This window comes from Leuciscus leuciscus (assembly GCF_965113295.1).
Source record: "Leuciscus leuciscus genome assembly, chromosome: 1".
NCBI classification, from domain to species: Eukaryota; Metazoa; Chordata; class Actinopteri; order Cypriniformes; family Leuciscidae; genus Leuciscus; species Leuciscus leuciscus.
The window spans coordinates 33,100,880-33,120,709 of NC_138725.1; the positions used below are offsets into that span (position 1 = coordinate 33,100,880).

The 19,830-nt window shown below is 38.4% G+C and overlaps 1 protein-coding gene and 1 long non-coding RNA gene across 4 annotated transcripts; one reads left to right on the forward strand and one right to left on the reverse strand.

Annotated features, from left to right (window-relative positions):
• Positions 1-208: 208 nt before the first annotated feature.
• LOC309477492 (volume-regulated anion channel subunit LRRC8D) lies at positions 209-10,825 on the reverse strand. 2 transcript variants are annotated; one of them, XR_014198660.1, is made up of 6 exons: positions 10,553-10,825; positions 8,484-9,350; positions 7,225-7,475; positions 5,968-6,345; positions 3,332-4,620; positions 209-1,567 (listed from the first exon to the last, which is right to left on the reverse strand). XR_014198660.1 is itself a non-coding variant. In XM_082140762.1 (5 exons), exons 2-5 carry the CDS (start codon positions 9,348-9,350, stop codon positions 3,513-3,515), a joined length of 2,604 nt encoding a protein of 867 aa, XP_081996888.1. In that variant the 5' UTR covers positions 10,553-10,825; the 3' UTR covers positions 2,240-3,512. The 2 variants fall into 2 exon arrangements, 1 of the variants encoding a protein (XP_081996888.1); XM_082140762.1 differs by lacking the exon at positions 209-1,567 and having other exon boundaries at positions 2,240-4,620.
• Positions 6,176-19,329, forward strand: LOC309478313. 2 transcript variants are annotated; one of them, XR_014198931.1, is made up of 3 exons: positions 6,176-6,286; positions 14,704-14,853; positions 18,741-19,329. It is a non-coding gene; the product is annotated as an uncharacterized lncRNA (long non-coding RNA). The 2 variants fall into 2 exon arrangements; XR_014198932.1 differs by lacking the exon at positions 6,176-6,286 and adding an exon at positions 7,788-8,040.
• Positions 19,330-19,830: the final 501 nt, after the last annotated feature.

Genomic DNA, 19,830 nt, shown 5'->3' on the forward strand with positions numbered 1-19,830 from the left:
AAATAAAATGTTAATTGTTGACTATTGTACTTAAAACCTCATCAGATGCTTAGTATTTCAGATGCTCATCAGTGTTTATTGATAGTGTAAGGATGATCCCGTTAAAAATAAACAACAAACAGCATCTTCATTTTTTATTTAGCAAAGATGCTATAGGAAACTAGCCAATTTTTCTACATCATGACTAACCTGTTAACTGTCAGTCCCACTTGAGCATAGACCTGGTTTGAGTGATCTTAACCATATATTACCAATATTCACAGACTACTATTTATGAAGGAGACATTGTATTAAAAAAATAGTATGGGCAATATGACTGTATTTTATTTGAATTCAACATCTAACAAACATGTAAAAGGACATGTGGAAAGCAACCAGACATGCATTATAGTTTGCGTTGAAGACATAATGCATCATATCAACATTTCTTTATATTTTAAACATTTTTAGACACAAAACTAGAATGTGCATCACTATTTCATAAAAAAGGTCTGAAATCGCCTTATGACTCCGATTAGTTATCACAAATGAATAAAAAACAGTCACCAAATATGAAAACTTGAGTCGTAGGAGCTTTTAAATGATAGCCTATAGTTTGTCAAGATTAGAAAGGTTTACAATGGGTTAATTGGGCCTCACACATTGGGTCAGTGACCTCAACCTGCTAATTAAGGTCAAATGTTTTTAATTTTGTCAGTCGTCACATCAGTTTATCCATAGATGTTACATCAAAAGTCTTCTAGGGAAGAGATTGGCTCTTCCAGACTTAATTTAGTAATATTATTATCATAATTATTAAATAGAAATAGTATAATCTTAAAGGTTTATTTAAAAAATAAAAGAAAAAAAAGTACTTTCAGATAATCCAATATTAATGAAATAAAAGGCCACTTTAGTGAGTGAAAAGGTAACTTTTCTTTAAGTTAAAAAAAAAGTTCACTTAGTAATAATGCCAAATTAAAAGTTTTAGTTCAAAGTACATTTGAATACAAAGTACATACCATTATGTTTTGATGATCTTGTCATGCTTTAACAAAGTACACTTTTAACAACAAATTAAAACACAGGTAAAGTACCTTTTAACTGCAGCATGTTATTTGATATAACATTTTATTTATTATTTTTAAATATATTTGTAATCCCAATTTGATATATTTAAAATATGACATACAAGTTTCAATAGAAATGACAATGAAATATTTTGGTTTACTATAAATGCTTGTCATTTAGCAGTACACTTTAAACGTATTACAAAGACAATAGAAAAATGGTTCAATGGGTTTCTCTATAGAACTTTAGGGTTCTTGACCCAATTTTAAAGAAGCCTTTATGCCAAAAAGGTTCTAGGGAGAAATTATTGCATAATTCTTTCATGTTTTACAGGTTATTTCAATTTTGCCTAGTGATAAAGTATGTGTAAGACCTGTTTAATTCATAAAATGGAATTACAGTTAAAAATGAATAAACAAATTTAAACTTAATCCACAAAATGATCTCATGACAGGAACAAATAAAAGGTTCCAAAAATGATGCGCCTGGCATAATCCTTCAAAGTTCCATATAGAACCTTTTCTTCCGAGTGCACACTCATTTCTACGGAAGCGTATTGCATTCACTTGAGAAAAAAAAATCTACTCTGTTTTTCTGAATTAACGAGTTAATTATCTCAGAATTACGAGATAATTTTTCATGAATAAAAAGTTTTTGCTCTGTTTTTCTGAATTAATGACTTAATTAATCTCAGAATTATGAGATAATTTTTCATAATTTTTTTATTCAGTTTTTCTGAATTAACGAGTTAATTATCTCAGAATTACGAGATAATTTTTCATGAATAAAAGTTTTTACTCTGTTTTTCTGAATTATTGAGTTAATTATCTAGTCATTAATTCAGAAAAACAGCAATTTTTTTAAATGAAAAATTATCTCATAATTCTGAGATAATTAAGTCATTAATTCAGAAAAACAGAGCAAATATTTTTATTTCAAGAAAACATTATCTCATAATTTTGAGATAATTAAGTCATTAATTCAGAAAAACAGAGCAAAAACTTTTTATTCATGAAAAATGATCTCGTAATTCTGAGATAATTAACTCGTTAATTCAGAAAAACAGAGCAAAAACTTTTTTTTCATGAAAAATTATCTCATAATTCTGAGATAATTAACTCATTAATTCAGAAAAAACAGAGTAGATTTTTTTTCCTCAAGTGAATGCAATACGCTTCCGTAGATTTCACACTTAAGTATATTCTTTTAAATAATATACTTGTTTAAGAATATATTTGTTTTCTTAAAAGGCACACTATGTAATTTTTCGCCACTAGAGGTCGTTTATTCAAAACAAAGGTGTAGCTTGATGAAGCCTTGATTTCATGGAATCATAGGAGTTGTTGTCTTCACCTCTACAGAAATCATATTCACGGATGACCGGTAATGTATTAAAGATTTATTGACGTTATGAAAGCCGTTGGAGCGAAACAAGGCCTTGTGTATCATATTAGATACATTTGAGTGTGTTGAAAGTTGTTATAATGCTACTGTGCATTCGCTCGACGGCTACTATATGAGACACTTGTTGCACACTGCAGTGAGCTAAATCGATATTAGGCATGGTAAATATGGCACTCGCGGTAAATCAAGTAAACGAGATTTAAACAAAAAGACTAACCGTGTTGAGCTGTATAACAATGATTAGTTTTCTGTCGATGAATTTATCCAAATAGTTGCTCACCTGTCTAATAAACACATATTATATTAAAGCGTCTTTGGTGTTTCCATGGTTTCTACGAAATAAAACTGGAAATCGAGGGTTATGCAGGTATGATGTCTTTGATAGGCGACGCACGGACACGGTCCGTGTCCTGGTTAAAATGCTTATTTCTCTGTATTTAAACATTTTTAGAAACATTTGGGATAATGTAAGTACACAAATCAACAAAATATATAACATTGTTCTAGTGGTTTTTGAATATTTTGATCCAAAAATCTTACAGTGTGCCTTCAAGTACTCTTTTTAAAGGTATACTAAAGTGTAAGTGAATCCAATGTATCATCAGCTCTCGGATTCGCTTCCATGGTGCTGTCAAGTACGACTTGCAGTCTGTGAGGTAAACTAAACACTATTGGCTATTTGAAAAGCTTCCTGTTTCAGTGGAAATTACGTCAACGCATTAAACAAAGCTGCGTGTTCCAAGGCACTTTAAGTATATTATTTTATAAACTTAATCCATAAAATGATCTCATGAAAGGAACAAATGAAAGGTTTCAAAAATGAAAAGGTTCCAAAAATGATGCGCCTGACATAATCCTTCAAAGTTCCATTTAGAACCTTTTCTTCTGAGTGCACACTCATTTCACACTTAAGTATATTCTTTTAAAGTAAATAGTTTCCTTAAGTACTCTTTTTAAAGGTAAACCAAAGTGTACTACTTTTCCCACAAGGATTGTTAAATATTGTTTATGAAAAAAACAAACCCCAGAGTTCGTAAGTTCACTTTGAAGCTATCGTTTTATATCCGAGATTCCAGTGCGGAGTGAAAGCTCCACTGCGCTGTCGAAAAATTAGGAAAACAATCCGAATTGGGTCGTGACGGAGGTTCAGAAGAGCCGGTCTGCTGCAGGACGTCCCTGACCTGTCGAGGTAAGGTGTGCATCAGCCAGTTTTCCGCAAGAAACCCGCCTCCACGGAGCCCAAAACAGCACCCCAGCTCGACGGGAAGCTCCTCCAGACTGTTTCCCCGCACATCCAGACGAGACAGCTGAGTCAAGCCGCCCAGACCCGCTGGCAAAGATCCCAGCGAGTTATTCGCGACATTCAAGCTGCGAAGTTCTATGCAGCTTCCAAACAGCTCTTTGGGAAGCCGTTCGAGCCGGTTAGCACTGAGGTCCAGTTCGCTAAGCAGTGTCAGAGCGCCAACCTCCGCCGGAAGCTCTTCCAGAAGATTCCCGGCCAGCAGGAGGCGTCGCAGTCTACGTAGCGTAAAGAGAGCCGACGGTAAGTTTCGCAGCTGATTATGCGCTAAATCCAAGAGCTCTAGCGAACGCAGCACTCCTACACTAGCCGGAAGAGCCAAGACATGATTACAAGCAAGTCGTAAACAAGACAAACGGCGCAGATGCTGCAATCCCAACAGCTCCTCTAAGGTACGCAGGCTATTGTGTTGCAAGTCCAAAATACGTAGACCTGTAAGTGCTAGCAGCGCTGATGGCAACCTTTCCAACTGGCATCCGTTCAGCTGCACCTCTGCCAATCCGGTTAAGCGCCTCAGTCCTGTAAGAACCAACAACCTAGTGCCCTCATTGTATATCTCCAGTTTTAGCAGACTCCCAGCTAATTCGCTGAGCTCCCCCGGGATTTTCTGGAGCGTGCCGCGCAGCACCAGGACACGGAGGTGCCGCAGCTGTCGGAGGCTAACGAGGGCCCAGCCGCGCCCCATCCCGCCCTCACTGCTCAACCTTCCGCTCAGGTGCAGCTCCTGCAGGCCGCGGAGGGAATAGACCCAGGCCGGGATCTCGGAGGCGAGGGTGAAGGTGAGGTGCAGAGTCTCCAGGTGTTCCTGAAGGTGTTGCAGGGCTCCGGACTCCACTGAGGCAGTGCAGTGGTAGAGGTGCAGCTCTCTGAGGAGAAGACAGGCCTCATCAACTCATACAGCAACCTCTGATCTACAGTACATCTCAGAAATCGTCTGTGTCAGAGTCTTTAGTGCTCATGTCACATTATGTGGAGTCTGTCTATGACTGTCTGTCTGTCCATCTGTCTGTCTATCTATCTGTCTGTCTGTTTGTCTTTCTGTCTGTCTATCTACCTGTCTGTCTGTCTATCTATCTATCTATCTACCTGTCTGTCTATCTATCTATTTGTCTGTCTATCTGTCTGTCTGTCTATCCATCTATCTATCTGTCTGTCTGTTTGTCTATCTATCTATCTATCTATCTATCTGTCTGTCTATCTATCTATCTATCTATCTACTTGTCTGTCTGTCTATCTACCTGTCTGTCTGTCTATTTATGTACTTGTCTGTCTGTCTGTCTATCTACCTGTCTGTCTCTCTGTCTGTCTGTCTATCTACCTGTCTGTCTGTCTGTCTATCTATCTATCTATCTATCTATCTATCTATCTATCTATCTATCTATCTATCTATCTATCTATCTATCTATCTACCTGTCTATCTGTCTGTCTGTCTGTCTGTCTATCTATATACATGTCTGTCTGTCTATCTATCTACCTGTCTGTCTCTCTATCTGTATGTATGTCTATCTATCTATCTACCTGTCTGTCTGTCTATCTGTCTGTCTGTCTGTCTGTCTGTCTATCTATCTACCTGTCTGTCTCTCTATCTGTATGTATGTCTATCTATCTATCTACCTGTCTGTCTGTCTATCTGTCTGTCTGTCTGTCTGTCTGTCTGTCTGTCTGTCTATCTATCTACTTGTCTGTCTGTCTATCTATCTACCTGTCTGTCTGTCTATTTATGTACTTGTCTGTCTGTCTATCTATCTACCTGTCTGTCTGTCTATCTATCTACCTGTCTGTCTCTCTATCTGTCTGTCTGTCTGTCTGTCTGTCTATCTGTCTGTCTATCTACCTGTCTGTCTCTCTGTCTGTCTGTCTATCTATCTACCTGTCTGTCTGTCTGTCTGTCTATCTATCGATCTACCTGTCTGTCTGTCTGTCTGTCAATCTATCTATCTGTCTGTCTGTCGTTCTTGCTCTGTCCGTAAGGCCTATAAACTCCTTTTTTTCTAGTTAAACTGTTTACTAGAAAAGTTTAATTCTAAATGAATTTAATTCCAGTTAATTTGAATTCTACTTCCTTACGTTCAAATTTGAAATGCAACTGGAATTTGAAAAGCATTCTCAATTCAATCAAGCAAAACCCTAATATCAGCTTATGTATTTTCTACCTAGACATTGTTCTGTGCCTAAAGCTAAAGGCAGTCTTGTGTATCAGTGTGAATACCCACCTGAGTGCGGTCATGTTAGATATCTGTGCTGTGAGTTTGGCGTCTCCGATCAGCTCCAGCTTCAACACCTGTAACTGGCTAAGGGTGAAGAGGGCCGGTGGCAGGCGAGGAAGAGCCACGAGCTGCAGCAGAGATTGGCCCTGAGTGTCACTCGTGATCATCGACCGCAAACGCTCGGCTCCCCAGCGCCGCTCCAGGCTTTCCTCCAGCAGGCGAGTCTCGCTGACCGGAGACAGGAACACAGACAGACGCTGGGACAGCAGAGGGTCGTACTGGTCGGCCATGTGCAAGAGGAACGCCAGGTCATTGTGAAGGTCAGGTGCGTCTAGCATGGGTCCTTTCTCACGTAGACTCTGGAAAGAGTACTGCCTCAAAGACCTGAGGATTAGGCATATTCAATAAGATTTCATCATAGTTTCATCTCAAACCATTATAGATTGCAACAGTCGGGTTCCGGAAGTAAAAATGGGAAAAAGATTTGACATATGAAGCTTTATGAACCTGTGAGTCAATCGATGGTAAATGCTTCTGTTGAAGCCCTATTTTAAAACATACTTTTTAAACTTTTTTAACTTGTTTAACAGTGGAATTCCTGGTGAAAAACTGTACATTACCCATAATGCTGTACAGAAAATTCCACCAATCAGAGAGTCGCTGTGAGCAAATTACGCCAAAAGAACTATTTATATTTTGCAATGAGCTTGAAATATGTTGTTTCTACAGATATAATAAACTATTTTAAAATCAAATATATTTTTGATAAAAGTTTGTGATGTGATTCACCTCGTGGCTGGTTGGTTTTGTTAATGGCTTATAACTTTTAAACAAGAGTCTGGAATTTTCGTATGCGTTTTTTCGTATTCTACATTGTCAAAACACCTCTCAAAATGCTTGCTACGGATGCGAAAAACGCAGAAAATTTAACCCGATCCAATTTATTCTACGAAAGTTTCGGAGGCAGTGCAAACGTGATTGATACAATTTGAGGTCGTATTATTTATTTTTTTTTGGCGAAAATTTCGGACGGGAACTTCAGACTTTTTAATATTTCGATGGAAAAAAAGGAATGGAAAAAATATTTTCGGAACCAATGCCGATGAAAAGTGGGCGGGGCTAATGCACCCCGTTTGCATTTAGAATTTCTTAGAACACAAACAGACACGTTGGTTCAGTCACCAGAATCTCTCGACACTCACACATGGAGACAGACTACAGACTACATGGACACAGTCCTCTCCTGTCTCGGGACACCCGTACTTGTGGAAGATCCAGAAGAGGGCGTAGACGCCCAGCAGACCGAACAGAAACAGCAGCGAGATGTAGGCCTGCATCAGCTTGCGCAGGACGGAGGACAGCGAGTGACTGCACTGGAAGAGGCTGTAGCCGGTCAGAGCATGAGAGTGAAGCTGGCAGACGTGACTGAAAGAGATGGAGCTCAGGAGAGGAGTAGCGTAGCTCACGATCAGGATGAACTTCAGGACCTTGAACACCGTCTGAGCAGTGTACACCTACAGGAGGAGGTGTGAAACGTGTTAAACTTATTGTTAAAGGGATAGTTCACTCTACTCTATTATATTCTACTCTGTTCTATTCCACTCTACTCTATTCCACACTACTCTACTGTATTCTACTCTGTTCTATTCTATTCAGTATAGAACAGTATTTTTTTTCCACACTATGTCAGTCATTGAGGACCAGCAACTGTCTGAATTACCCACATTCTTCTAAATATTCTCTTTTGTGTTCAACAGAACAAAGAAACCACATTTGTGGCTGGTAACCAAAAGTTGCTGTTTTGAGTTTAACAATGACATGAAACTGAAACTAATTCCACCAGTGGTGATAAAGAAAGATTATATATTGTACTCTGTTCTGTTCTACTCAACTATATTCTACTCCACTCTATTCTACTCTGCTATATTCCACTCTATTATATTCTTCTCTGTTCTATTCTATTTCACTCTATTCCTCACTACTCTATTCACTCTATTATATTCTACTCTGTTCTATTCCACTCTATTCTACTCTATTATATTCTACTCTGTTATAATACAGGTTTAGAACAATTTAAGGGTGAGTAAATGATGAAATTTTTTTACTTTTGGGTGAACTATCCCTTTAATGCAGTATGTGTATTATTATTATTTTTAAATAAGTCTTATTATTCTTTAAACTATAGAAGCTTGTATCAATGATGGAATAATGAGGTAATTGTGAATTGACATTTTTAATTTCTGACAACACGAATCTCTGAAGACGATGACGTCATGCTCATGTGTATTGTGTGTTCAGTCTATAGTGTTTCATCGCCATCTAATGGCCTGACAGCAGAATACAGCTTTTTAATCGTTTTTGCGGATCTGTGTGAATGGGAATCGCAATGGTGAGAAGGAAAAACTTCTCTGTTTTAAGCATATTGTTGTTGTGTAAACGTACCCTTAGTTCTCCTTGTTTTCCCATCACCTCTTTAATAATAAGACAAAACTGTAAACGTGATGAACTGACTTATAGGTTACCTTATAGATAACATCCGAACTCTCACAGTGAGTGCGAAACCTGCGCACTCTCTCGAACAGTGCTCTGGCCTGCTCCCTGTCGCTGCGGTCCAACGTGGCTCCCGGTCTGGAACCGTCCGGGACGACTTGCGCCGGCAGAAGCGGCTCCTTGAGCGACCGAGCGGAGAGCGTGGAGCAGTGGGATAAAGTGGAGGGACATGGAGACGGTTGCGTTGTAGTGGATGCACTATCAGTCCCCGCCAGCAGAGGGCTGTCCGTCCCCGAGTCCAAACTCGAATTGCGCATTTTGTACGAAGATGTTACCTGAACTTTGGGTCGCGTTACTTGCTCCGCCTCCGAAAAGCGAGTGTCCAGTTTGGCCGTGTGCGAAAGCGCTCTTGTCGTCCAGGGTGATTCGCAACACTTGGCGAGGAGCGACAGGAAGTGCTCGATACGAGCGGATGTGAGTGGGAAGTGGAACCAGAAGCAGCCGCTAGCCAGCAGAACCAGCGTGTGGAGCAGTGTCACGTACGGTAGAAAGCGCGAGAACCAGGGCAGCGCCTCATGATAGCAAACCTGGCTGATGTAGACATACTGCTGGAAGTCCAAGTTAGTTCGTCGCCCCTTTGCCGGACTCCCGAGAGACTGTTTTGAGCCTGTGTAAACAAAATCAGACATGGGCTCCATAGGAGAGCTGTAGTTGGTAGAGAAGGAGTGTACGGGGACGCACACGACTCCGTCCCGGGACAACAGAAGAGTCCCGGCGAGGATGGACACCATTAGCATTAGCACCAGCAGGTAGTCCATGAAGACTTCCCACCATGGCTTCAGCAGCTTATAACTGCCCTGACGCTCGTTGCCCGACCACAGCTCAGACAGCGTGAACATCTACAGTCGGAGAGAGAGGAGAAACCACATTCAATCAACTCAACACTGCATCAGATCTAAGAATCTAAAATCAAACAGCAACTGTTTGTTTAAAATGTCACATTCAAAAATCACTCTATCGATGCTCAAGTTTTGTTAGTGGTTGCCGGGGCATTGCAATTCAGTGGTTCTGAGTGTTTGGTAGGCGCTGCTATACGGTTGCCAGGGTATTCTGATTGGTTGTTGGTGTGTTGCTATGTGATTACTAGGGTGTTAGTGCGTTGCTATGTAGTTGCTTCAATTTTCTGGGTGGTTGTTAGAGTATTGTTTTGTGGTTACTAGGGTGTTGGTGCATTGCTATGTGGTTACTAGGGTGTTAGTGTGTTACTATGTAGTTGCCAGGGTGTTCCGATTGGTTGTTAGTGTGTTGCTATGTGGGTACTAGGGTGTTAGAGCGTTGCTATGCATTTGCTTCAATGTTCAGAGTGGTTGTTATTACATTGCTTTGCGGTTGCCAGGGTGTTCTGATTGGTTGTTGGTGTGTTGCTAATGCTATGTGGTTACTAGGGTGTTAATGTGTTTCTTTGCAGTTGCTTTGATGTTCTGGGTGTTTTTAGTGTTGCTATGTGGTTACTAGGGTTTACAACGAGTGTTGCTATGCAGTTTCTTCAATGTTCTGGGTGGTTGTTAGTGCATTGCTATGCGGTTACCTGGGTGTTAGTGTGTTGCTATGTGGTTACTAGGGTGTTGGTGTGTTGCTATGTAGTTAGTAGGGCGAAATAAACCTAAAATTCTCGGGACAGCAGCATGTGTCCAAATTTTAATCTTAACCGTTCTATTTCATCAGATACGATCTGTAAACAGGGCTTTAAGTGTAAAATACCGAACTTGTCCTTTAATGGGATTTTATGTTCTATATGTTGGTCTCTAGAAATCTGTTTTCTGGTCCAGCAGGTGAAAATACAGCGTCTGATCACTCAGTAAAGTAACAGCAGGACACTCAGTGTGATAATATTAATGATATAACTCAGTAAACACCTCTAAAGGAGCTTCTAAAGTTACGTTTAGTTATGTAGTTTGCTGTAGACTATTGAAATTAAAATGTTTAATGCTAATACATTTATAATGCATGAATCTAGAAACCCAAATCCTGCAGAATCTCATAACACTACCTCATCTAACCTATATGCCAAAAATACAAAAAGTTAGAGAAATGCACTTACTGTGATGCACTGTAACGTCGTCAGAACCGAAGCCACACTTCACAGAGTCTTGAAAGGCCCGGTCCGGTGCAGGCTGGTTTGTTCTTGCACACTAACTTTCCCCTGTTCTCACACACACACACACGGGCCCCAAAGCAGCTTTCAGGTCTCCATGGCAACCTGCACACAATGGGCTCATTCACATTACAACACGACAGAGAGCCGCTGGATTCACAAGCAATACACAGAAATAACAACATGAAATATATATATATGTAAATGTCAGGTTTTCTGTATTTACTCAGGACTCTTCTTCAGATCTTTGAGAACTATCTTGTTCCTCTCAAAGCAGTGCAGCAAATGTGAACAGCAGGCGGCGCTCACGAGTCACTTTACATGAGTTTGGACACAACAAAGCTTTGAGAAATGTATTTACTGTATTTTTATGATTCACAGGCTTTTGTTTGGAAAGCTAAAATTATGTCCTGAATTACGTTCAGTCAAATTGACTTAAAATGATAGATCTTCGTGTATAATTTCAATCACAAGGCCACTTTTTGAAAGTTAAACTTGCATGTTTGTAGAAGCAACTTGAAAACTTTAAAAAGAAATAAATAAAAATATAGAATTAAATACATTTAATTAAATAATATATTTAATTAAAATGTATATGCAAATAATGTAGTTGTGCAGGAAACCCCCGATTCCCCGAATATCATCTTGTCACACATTTTATATCTTGCACCGGGGATTTACAAAAAGCCCACACATCAGATTGAGACACACGCTGAAAGATTTGTGTGAAAACTAAAAGGATTTTCAGATAATATTTCAGAAAAAGAATGATGCAATTAACATTTTTAGAAGGGAATGCAAACATTTTTTGTATGTCATCTTTAAATTAAAGTTTGAAAGATACAAAGAAAAGGCTGGTTTTTGGGTGGATGCTGCAGAACACGGTGTCATATTTCATAAATAGAACAAACAGACTTATATATATATATATATATATATATACACACACACTGATTTAATAATTATATATATATATATATATATAGTGTATGCATGTATGTATATATGTATGTGTATATATATGTAGAGACTTACTATAGTGTTCACATATGTGTGTGAATATATATATATATATATATATATATATATATTAGACTTAAACTAGAGGAATTTTGTTATATTTGATGAGCTCACGTGAATGATGGAAACACTTGTCAATTATTAAAATTAATTAATTAATATTACATTTTAATTTATTCATTTTGTTTGAACAAATTTTTTTAATTTTAATTACATTTTATGAATTAAGTAGCACATAAACACTTTATAGCTAGAAAAATTTAAATAACCTTTTTAAACATGAAATAATTTTGCAATCCCTTAAGAAATAGAACCTTTTTGACATAAAGTGTTCTTTGAAATTGAGCATTTTTCTAGAGGTTATATATGGGCTTTCTGGAGGTTCTGTTCAGTGTTTTCACACACATCTGCAAGTTTTCATGTTAAATATTCAAAGTGATAATGAATGAAAAACTCTAATTCTTTCTGCATCACTCCAAATGTCAGACAGGTCAAACATGTTTGGAAAGACATGGAGGTGATCATTTTTATTTTTGGGTGAACACTCAATTTAATATTCAAATTCATGCAGTTGAACATTTCTTTTTGCATTTTTTTAATATGCTGCCACAGAAACATAATTCTCTTTTTCACTTGTTTGGTTTTTTGAAGTTGACGCTCTAAACTTAAGCACTACAATTTCAACTCTCTTATTGATTTATCAATTTAGATTCATTATAGATACATCACTTCACATTTAGTTATGTTCTGATTACAAATCTGTCATACAATCTGATCACCATAACTTGAAACGGTTGTGCCAAAGGCCTGAGTTGACAAGCCGTTGAGTTTGGTGATAGTTCAACTTTTTCACCTTTGTTGCCATTGGCTTGGCTTGCTTAGTTCGGGACATTAAATTTAACATTTAATTATATATTCAACAATATTATTGATCTGCCTGCATTGACACCATTATATGAGCACTGAACTGAGCAGGACGATGACATCACTGTTTTATCCAGAGCGGCTATATATACAAAATTAATAACTTTTTTACAACAAAATGAATCATCACTGAACTTACTTAAATGAACATGCCAACTTTTTGGGACTTTAGCTTATTCACCGTATCCCCCAGAGTTAGATAAGTCCATACATACCCTTTTCATCTCCGTGCGTGCCGTAACTCTGTCTGACGCACCCACCGCTAGCCTAGCTTAGCACAAAGACTGGAGGTAAATGGCTCCAGCTAGCATACTGCTCCCAATAAGTGACAAAATAACACCAACACCAACCGTATACATACTGGGAACTATATCATCAGAAGGCGAAGCACTGCTACTTCTGCGGAGTGATTTGCTCGCAGCACCTGAGAAGCCCCGTGGTGAGGAGCAGAGAGACCCTGTCCTAAATGGCACACTTCATATGCACTTCGGACTTGTGGACTTACAATGGCTGCCGCGTGCGCATGTCCGTTAAGTCTGTGAGACCGTAGGGTGTCCCATTTGTCATTTTAGGCCGCAGAAGTAGCAGTGCTTCGCCTTCTGATGATATAGTTCCCAGTATGTATACGGTTAGAAGATGACTGTGTCTCATGTGACCTTGTTATCTGTACGCTGTGACTATACAAATCATAACATGTAGGCTAAATAGGAAAATGTTGGTGTTATTTTGTCACTTATTGGGAGCAGTATGCTAGCTGGAGCCATTTACCTCCAGTCTTTGTGCTAAGCTAGGCTAGGGGTGGGTGCGTCAGACAGAGTTACGGCACGAACGGAGATGAAAAGGGTATGTATGGACTCTAAATCTGGGGGATACGGTGAATAAGCTAAAGTCCCAAAAAGTTGGCATGTTCCTTTAAGCTGGACTGTGATGCTATTTTCTTCTAGAAACAAACTTTGTAGCATTATTTTCCTGTTATCTCTGTAAAGCTGCTTTGAAACAATCTGTATTGTAAAAAGCGGTATATAAATAAAGGTGACTTGACTTGACTTGACTTGACTTCAGCACAGATTCATGAAACCTGAAATATATGATCAGTCAGTCACACACATGAATGTTTCAGCATTAATGTTCTCATGTTTGTATAAACGCGTATCTGTGAGAAATGATCTGCTGTGCGCGTGTTTGTGTGACAGAAAAGCGTCCATCTCCTTGCCTCTCGGACGTGTGGTTTGACACCTCTCGACTCTCTGAACCATCAGGGTGTGTGCGTGTGAATGGGTAGGACTGCACACACCCTGCTCTGCTCCAGTCCTCTGGGGCTTTTAGAAGAAGCTCCTGGTATAAATAGCGAAGGTCTATATAGAGGTTCTGTAAGAAACGATTGAGATTTGTGCTTGTGTATGCAGACCATCTTTGGCTGTGACGCTTCGAAGAACGTAAACTCACAATCACACACAGCAAGACTCATAAATCCACCAACAATCATTTTGTGTTCATTGTTCATTCAGCTCATGATTTCATTGTGTTTGATACTTTTATCGGTTTTCTGAATGTTTTCTATACTTTCAATTGCCTGAAATGTTTTGCACACATTTTATTTTATTTAAAAGAAGAAGAAAACATTTATTAAAACGTGTGATACATTTAGATTTTTATCACTAGAAATTACATATTTGAATTTAAAGGGCTTTATTTTATTTTATATTTTTATCATATTTATACTTTCTTTTATTTCTTTATTGGTTGGATTTAAGTTGCGAGAGAAGATATGCAAAACATTTTAATAAATATCAAACTAGAACCATAACCATTTTTGTTAGGCTACTTGAAATAAAACAAATATTAAATTATATAAAATATAACATAAATTAGCATCTATATATATATATATATTGTATATGCATGTGTATATGTATACATGTACACATACATTACATATATGTATATATAATATAATATGTATATATAATATAATATAATATATATATATATATATATATATATATATATGAACACTAAAATAAGTATTTATCTTAATGGTAAAATAAACACTGTTGCAGTGAATTTTTTCAGCTTATCATATATAAATTACCTAAAATGTCTAGTAAAGAATCATCTTCAAACTTAATTCTGTTTTTGTTTGGTTTCATCAGGCAACATGATCACACCAGTCTGAAGTGGAAATGTCCCAGCTGAAACTGTCTGATGTGACTCTCTGCAAACGCAGCGCCAGATTTCCATCTTAGATGGCAGAGAGTGTGTGAGGCGCGATGATGTCATCGCCCGGTGCCCGCAGTGAAACTGTGCGTATCTTGAGTACGGTCGAACAGTGCGATTCACACACCTCCATACACACCTACTCTAGTGCACTCGACAGACAACAGAAAGCCCAAAAGAGCGAGGTGGAGTGAAGTGATGCCAGGCCGAGGAGGTCGTGGGTCACGGAAAGGCCATTCAGTTACAGTCATTCCATGACACGCCGAAAACATGTGTGGGGGGTTTTCAGACAGTCTTATGAAAGTGTTCTCATGCTATATGTCATCTTTCATTACATTCACCAAGGTATCATCTGGTTGTCTGCTTTTAATTGTTCAAAATAAATGTTGTATGTGTCATACATACAGCGCTGACACTGAAATCCCATCTGAACAGATCAGATCAGGCGTCTCTATCTGCACAAGTCAGTGTAGAGAATCACTATCAACACCACAAATACAACACTGACTGTCTTCATGTTTAATATCTATTGTGTTAGCACTTTAAACCAACAAATGTTTTGCTTGTAAAGTGTGCCTGTGCTTCTTTCTTCATTACAAATGACACTTTCAGTAATAAAATGTGCCATTTTCAGACTATCATCTGATTATCATCTTCACTGCATCTGTATTTAAAGGCTGATGTTTAATCAACACACACTATAGGCCACCGACAGTTTTTGAGAGAGGTGGGTCGTGAGAAAGTTACACGTTTGTTTGTCACCCTTCCTCTTCATTTTCTCACTGAAACCACAAACAGGTTGTAATGCAGAGCAAGAGAGGCAATGAGGGAATGATATTAAACAGTCCAGAAGGGTTACGTTTTTGGACGAATTTCTATCTGTAACTTTCGCAGTTTGGTGAGGTTAAACATGATTTGATTTTGTGCTAATGCAAATTGCGGTTCACTTTAATTCCTTTGCTGCAAATGTGTTTGACAAACACACAGCAGCCAGAAAAGACAAACATAAAGTAAGAGTTATGATCCCAACTAATGGAAACACTGATCACTGTTATGGTGACTTCAAATGAAACACATTAGAGTTAAACCTCTGTTAATTCTCATTAACAACTTCTGTAGACGTCTGACAGAGATAAAGTCAGTCTGGTTAGTAATAAGTGAAGCTGGTAATGCTGTTTGTGGAGTTGTTTAATCCTCCTCTGCTGAGATCTTCACAGATTTAATGTCTTCTTTTCTCTTTAGTTGATTTAATCTAAGGCTGTGGTTGAAGTCAGTTGTAGTTCTTGTGTTTCTGCTCGTCTCTTTTTCTGTTCTCTTCTTTCCTTCAATGATTCTGCTTGTTAACAGGCTTATTAAGGCTGAAATGACTCCATATTTAATATATACAGATTTTGTGGCTCAGATAAGGTCCAGTTGTGGTTTATTTCTTTGCTCTTGGCTGACATGTGGCATTGCTATGGCCTACTTGTGGCCCAGATCTGGCAAACAGGAGTGGGCCACCCAAGGGCCGTCATTCTCTGCTGCATGTGGGCCAGATCCGCATTCCACAAGTGCCAGATGTGGGCCGGATCTGGGCCGACACAATGTTGATATCTGGGATGTATATATGCATGCTCATTATAAAAATGACGATAATTAAAGGATGATAACCAGGGATGTAGTGGAGGCTAAACGCACGTAAACGTCGTTTACGCACCTCCCAAAATTTGGAAATAGCGTTTGCCCACCTCCAAAGTGCGTTTATCTACCTCTAAATTTCACGTTATTTGAGCGGACTTTGCTTTTCCAGTGCGTGATCGCCGATCGGCACATGATTCGAGCATTTGGGCCGTTAACTACAGAGCAGAACGCGCAGCGCGCAAACACGGAGCAGAGAGCACAGCGCGCCGACACACACAGACACACACACACACACGGAACAAAGAGAACGGCGCACACACGTAGCAGAAAACACACGCTTGTGAAGTTACTAAACAAGCTGCGCGAGAATGAAACTTGATCGCAGCCGCAACAGGAAATCATTAAAACGATGCAAAAAAAAAGTGATTTTTAAAAATTCATTACAGGCAGCTGGTTTAATGTAGGGAGCATGTCAACACCCAACTGTACAAGAGATTCTGATGGAATCAAGCCTGCACCAGGTTAAAGACTTTTCCCTCTACAGGGAAACACTGATCCACATTTTTCTGATAGACCAAACAACTAATCAATTAATCGAGGAAATATTCAACAGATGAATCAACTATGAAAATAATCCCAAATCCCTAATCATTATGTACAAGTGCATTGCATTGGAAGCCCTGGATATAAGCCTCCCTCTCGATCTCTCTTAAATATTTTTGTTCTCTCTGTTTTGTCATTTAGTAAACTTTATATATTTCAACCATATTATTCCTTTTTGAGTCTCTTTAACAAGAACTTAGATTAATGTATGAATTGAATAGTGATTGTGTGACCTATGATGAGGGAACAACCAGTGATACCCTTGGTAGTACCTTAATGATAGCCTATAGCGATGTCATCAGGATACACACCGGTAGGCAGTGGCCCACCTTACCGGGTGATCAAGTTGTGGTCCACCAGAATTTATAGTTTACCCACCTCTTTTTTTACCACTACACCACTGATGATAACAATAACTATAAATAGGCTATATTAGCATCCACCACACCGACAGACAATAACTATGATGATAACAATAACTATAAGGCTATAACATCCGCAACTTTTTTTTCCCAACTTTTACTAAGTCTGCCGTTTTAAATGTTTGCTCTCTTTCAAGTCAGATGGATTTTGATTGGCTGTCAATGTTGTCAAACTATGCAATAATCACTTGTTTTTTATCAAAAAGCCTATTTTTCATGCAATAAACTCTTTAAAATGTGATTTTGAGCTCGTTTTTATTATTATTACTGTTATTATTAATAATAATAATAATAATTTTGCATGGAGCTGCAAAAATATATTTCAATAACAATTGCAATATTTTATGATTTTATGATTTTATTTATTTCAAAACTGTGCAGCCCTTTCATATATCTCTATCCATGATATTGATCCATAATAGAAGGATGATTGGATGAGGGATGGATGTATGGATATCTATCTATACAGATGTACAAACAATTTCAAACTATACATATAAAATAGTACTGAATTATGTGTGTTACACACAAGTGTTACAACTAACCCCTCTGTCTGTTACGATTAACCCCGCATATGGGTTAAGTTGTAACATTTGCACAACTATTATGTGAATGTTGCTTGTGTAAAAAAAAAAAAAGATGAATCTAACTTAACAATTTTTTAAATAATTGAGCCCAAACCAAAATTATGTCACAGGGTTGTGCCCCGTGCTCCCCTACGGCAATATTCATCATACCTGTGCTTACTCTCACTTTCAAATGCCATGGCAAATCATGCTGGGAAGTAGAAATCCCAGCCCAGTTTCAGTTAAATTTAAGTTTGTCTAAATTAAAAGAAACAAGTTCATAAAACTCAAAACAATGAAACAATTCAGCTTACTAAAATGTTAGTTTTGTAAACTCAAAATCAAAAGTTTATCCTACTCAAACCAATGAATAATTTTTTAGCATTATGATTTACTATTGTTATAGTAGTGATGTGATTCTCTTTAGGTCACTTTTCCCGATGTTCAGAAAATTTCAATGGAAATCCAAATGATCGACATTTCGCGCGAGGGCTGGAGATTCTTTCCCCCACAGATTTGGTTGCCAAGTTCACACTGATTCTCTATTGTTAAGGCCTTGAGCCCGCGAAATTTGACGGTACACTTTAACGATTAACAAAATCGTTATTTATTGTTGTAGTTATAGTCATTGATGTGGCGACCTCAATGCAAGTTTATGTAGGTCATTTTAATGTGTATTTTACACAGGTGTTTCAAAATCATTTAAGATCACAATACATGACTTGTTAAGCACTGTGTGTTTTTCTTTCCTGACCCGCACAGCTGGTGAATCTCACTCAGATGAAGCTGAACTAGATGAATTTCCAGTGTTCAAATCCCCCGAGCCACAAACCCTCAGAGACTCGCGATGCTTATCGCGACTCGTTCCCTCGGCGGGCGCGTCAGGAGCGTCGCTCTGCGGTGAGCGCGGCACGTCTGCAGACGCAGCAGGTGAAGCGGTGGGCTTGTGGTGGGTAAAGACGAGCAGGAGCTCCAGGGGGAGATGGAGGGACTGGTGGGCTTCTTTGTGCGCATTGATCTCTCCGTTTTTCAACCTTGTCTTCTTTGCATCTTTCTAGGAACTCGACAGAACGCGCTTTGTGCACTTTCTTGAAAGTGGCTTTTGGTAGGAAAGTGTCTGCAAGTGAAAACGAATGTAAAGTGAGGTGAAGGAACATCTTTACACTGTATTATGATGTTTTAATGTTCCCCTCTCGCTCTTTGCATTACATTAGGCCTTTATGAAGTTGGTTTTAAACGCCATTTTGAAAGGTGCGAGTTAAGACATGTTTTGGTATAATCAAAGTAGTAACACTTTACAGTAAGGTTCATGAACTAAGAATGAACAATACTTCTACAACATTTATTAATCTTCATATTAATTCCATCATTTACTAATGAACCTTATATAGTTAAGTGTTTCCGTGCTTTACATAAAAATATTCACAACATGCAATTCAATTGATTAAGAATAATATATAAAAACAAGAATAAAAGAGAAAAATGCATAAATAAAGATTTCACAGTAAAGATGAATATTTAGCCTATTATTATTATTATTATTATTATTATTATTTTAAATAATAAAACGCTGAATTGTTTCAACTCATGTTTGGACCTCCACTCACCCTTGGAACAGCTGGCTGTCTGGTGCAGCTATAACAACCTTGAGCTGAACACGCTCAAAACAGTGGAGATGATTGTGGATTTCAGGAGAAAATCCCCAGCACTCCCCCCTCTCACCATCATGAACAGCACTGTGGAAGCAGTGGAGTCATTCAGGTTCCTGGGCTCTACCATCTCTCAGGACCTGAAGTGGGCAAATCACATTGACTCCATTGTGAAAAAGGCCCAGCAGAGACTGTACTTCCTT

Bases quoted from the DNA above. Each gene is read 5' to 3' on its own strand.
- LOC309477492 (XM_082140762.1), bottom strand. From the start codon at position 9,350: ATGTTCACGCTGTCTGAGCTGTGGTCGGGCAACGAGCGTCAGGGCAGT. The intron at 7,476-8,483 runs GTAACCTATAAG...CTCCTCCTGTAG, and splicing joins GTTCGGATGTTATCTATAAG to GTGTACACTGCTCAGACGGT. The intron at 6,346-7,224 runs GTACGGGTGTCC...CCTAATCCTCAG, and splicing joins CTCTTCTGGATCTTCCACAA to GTCTTTGAGGCAGTACTCTT.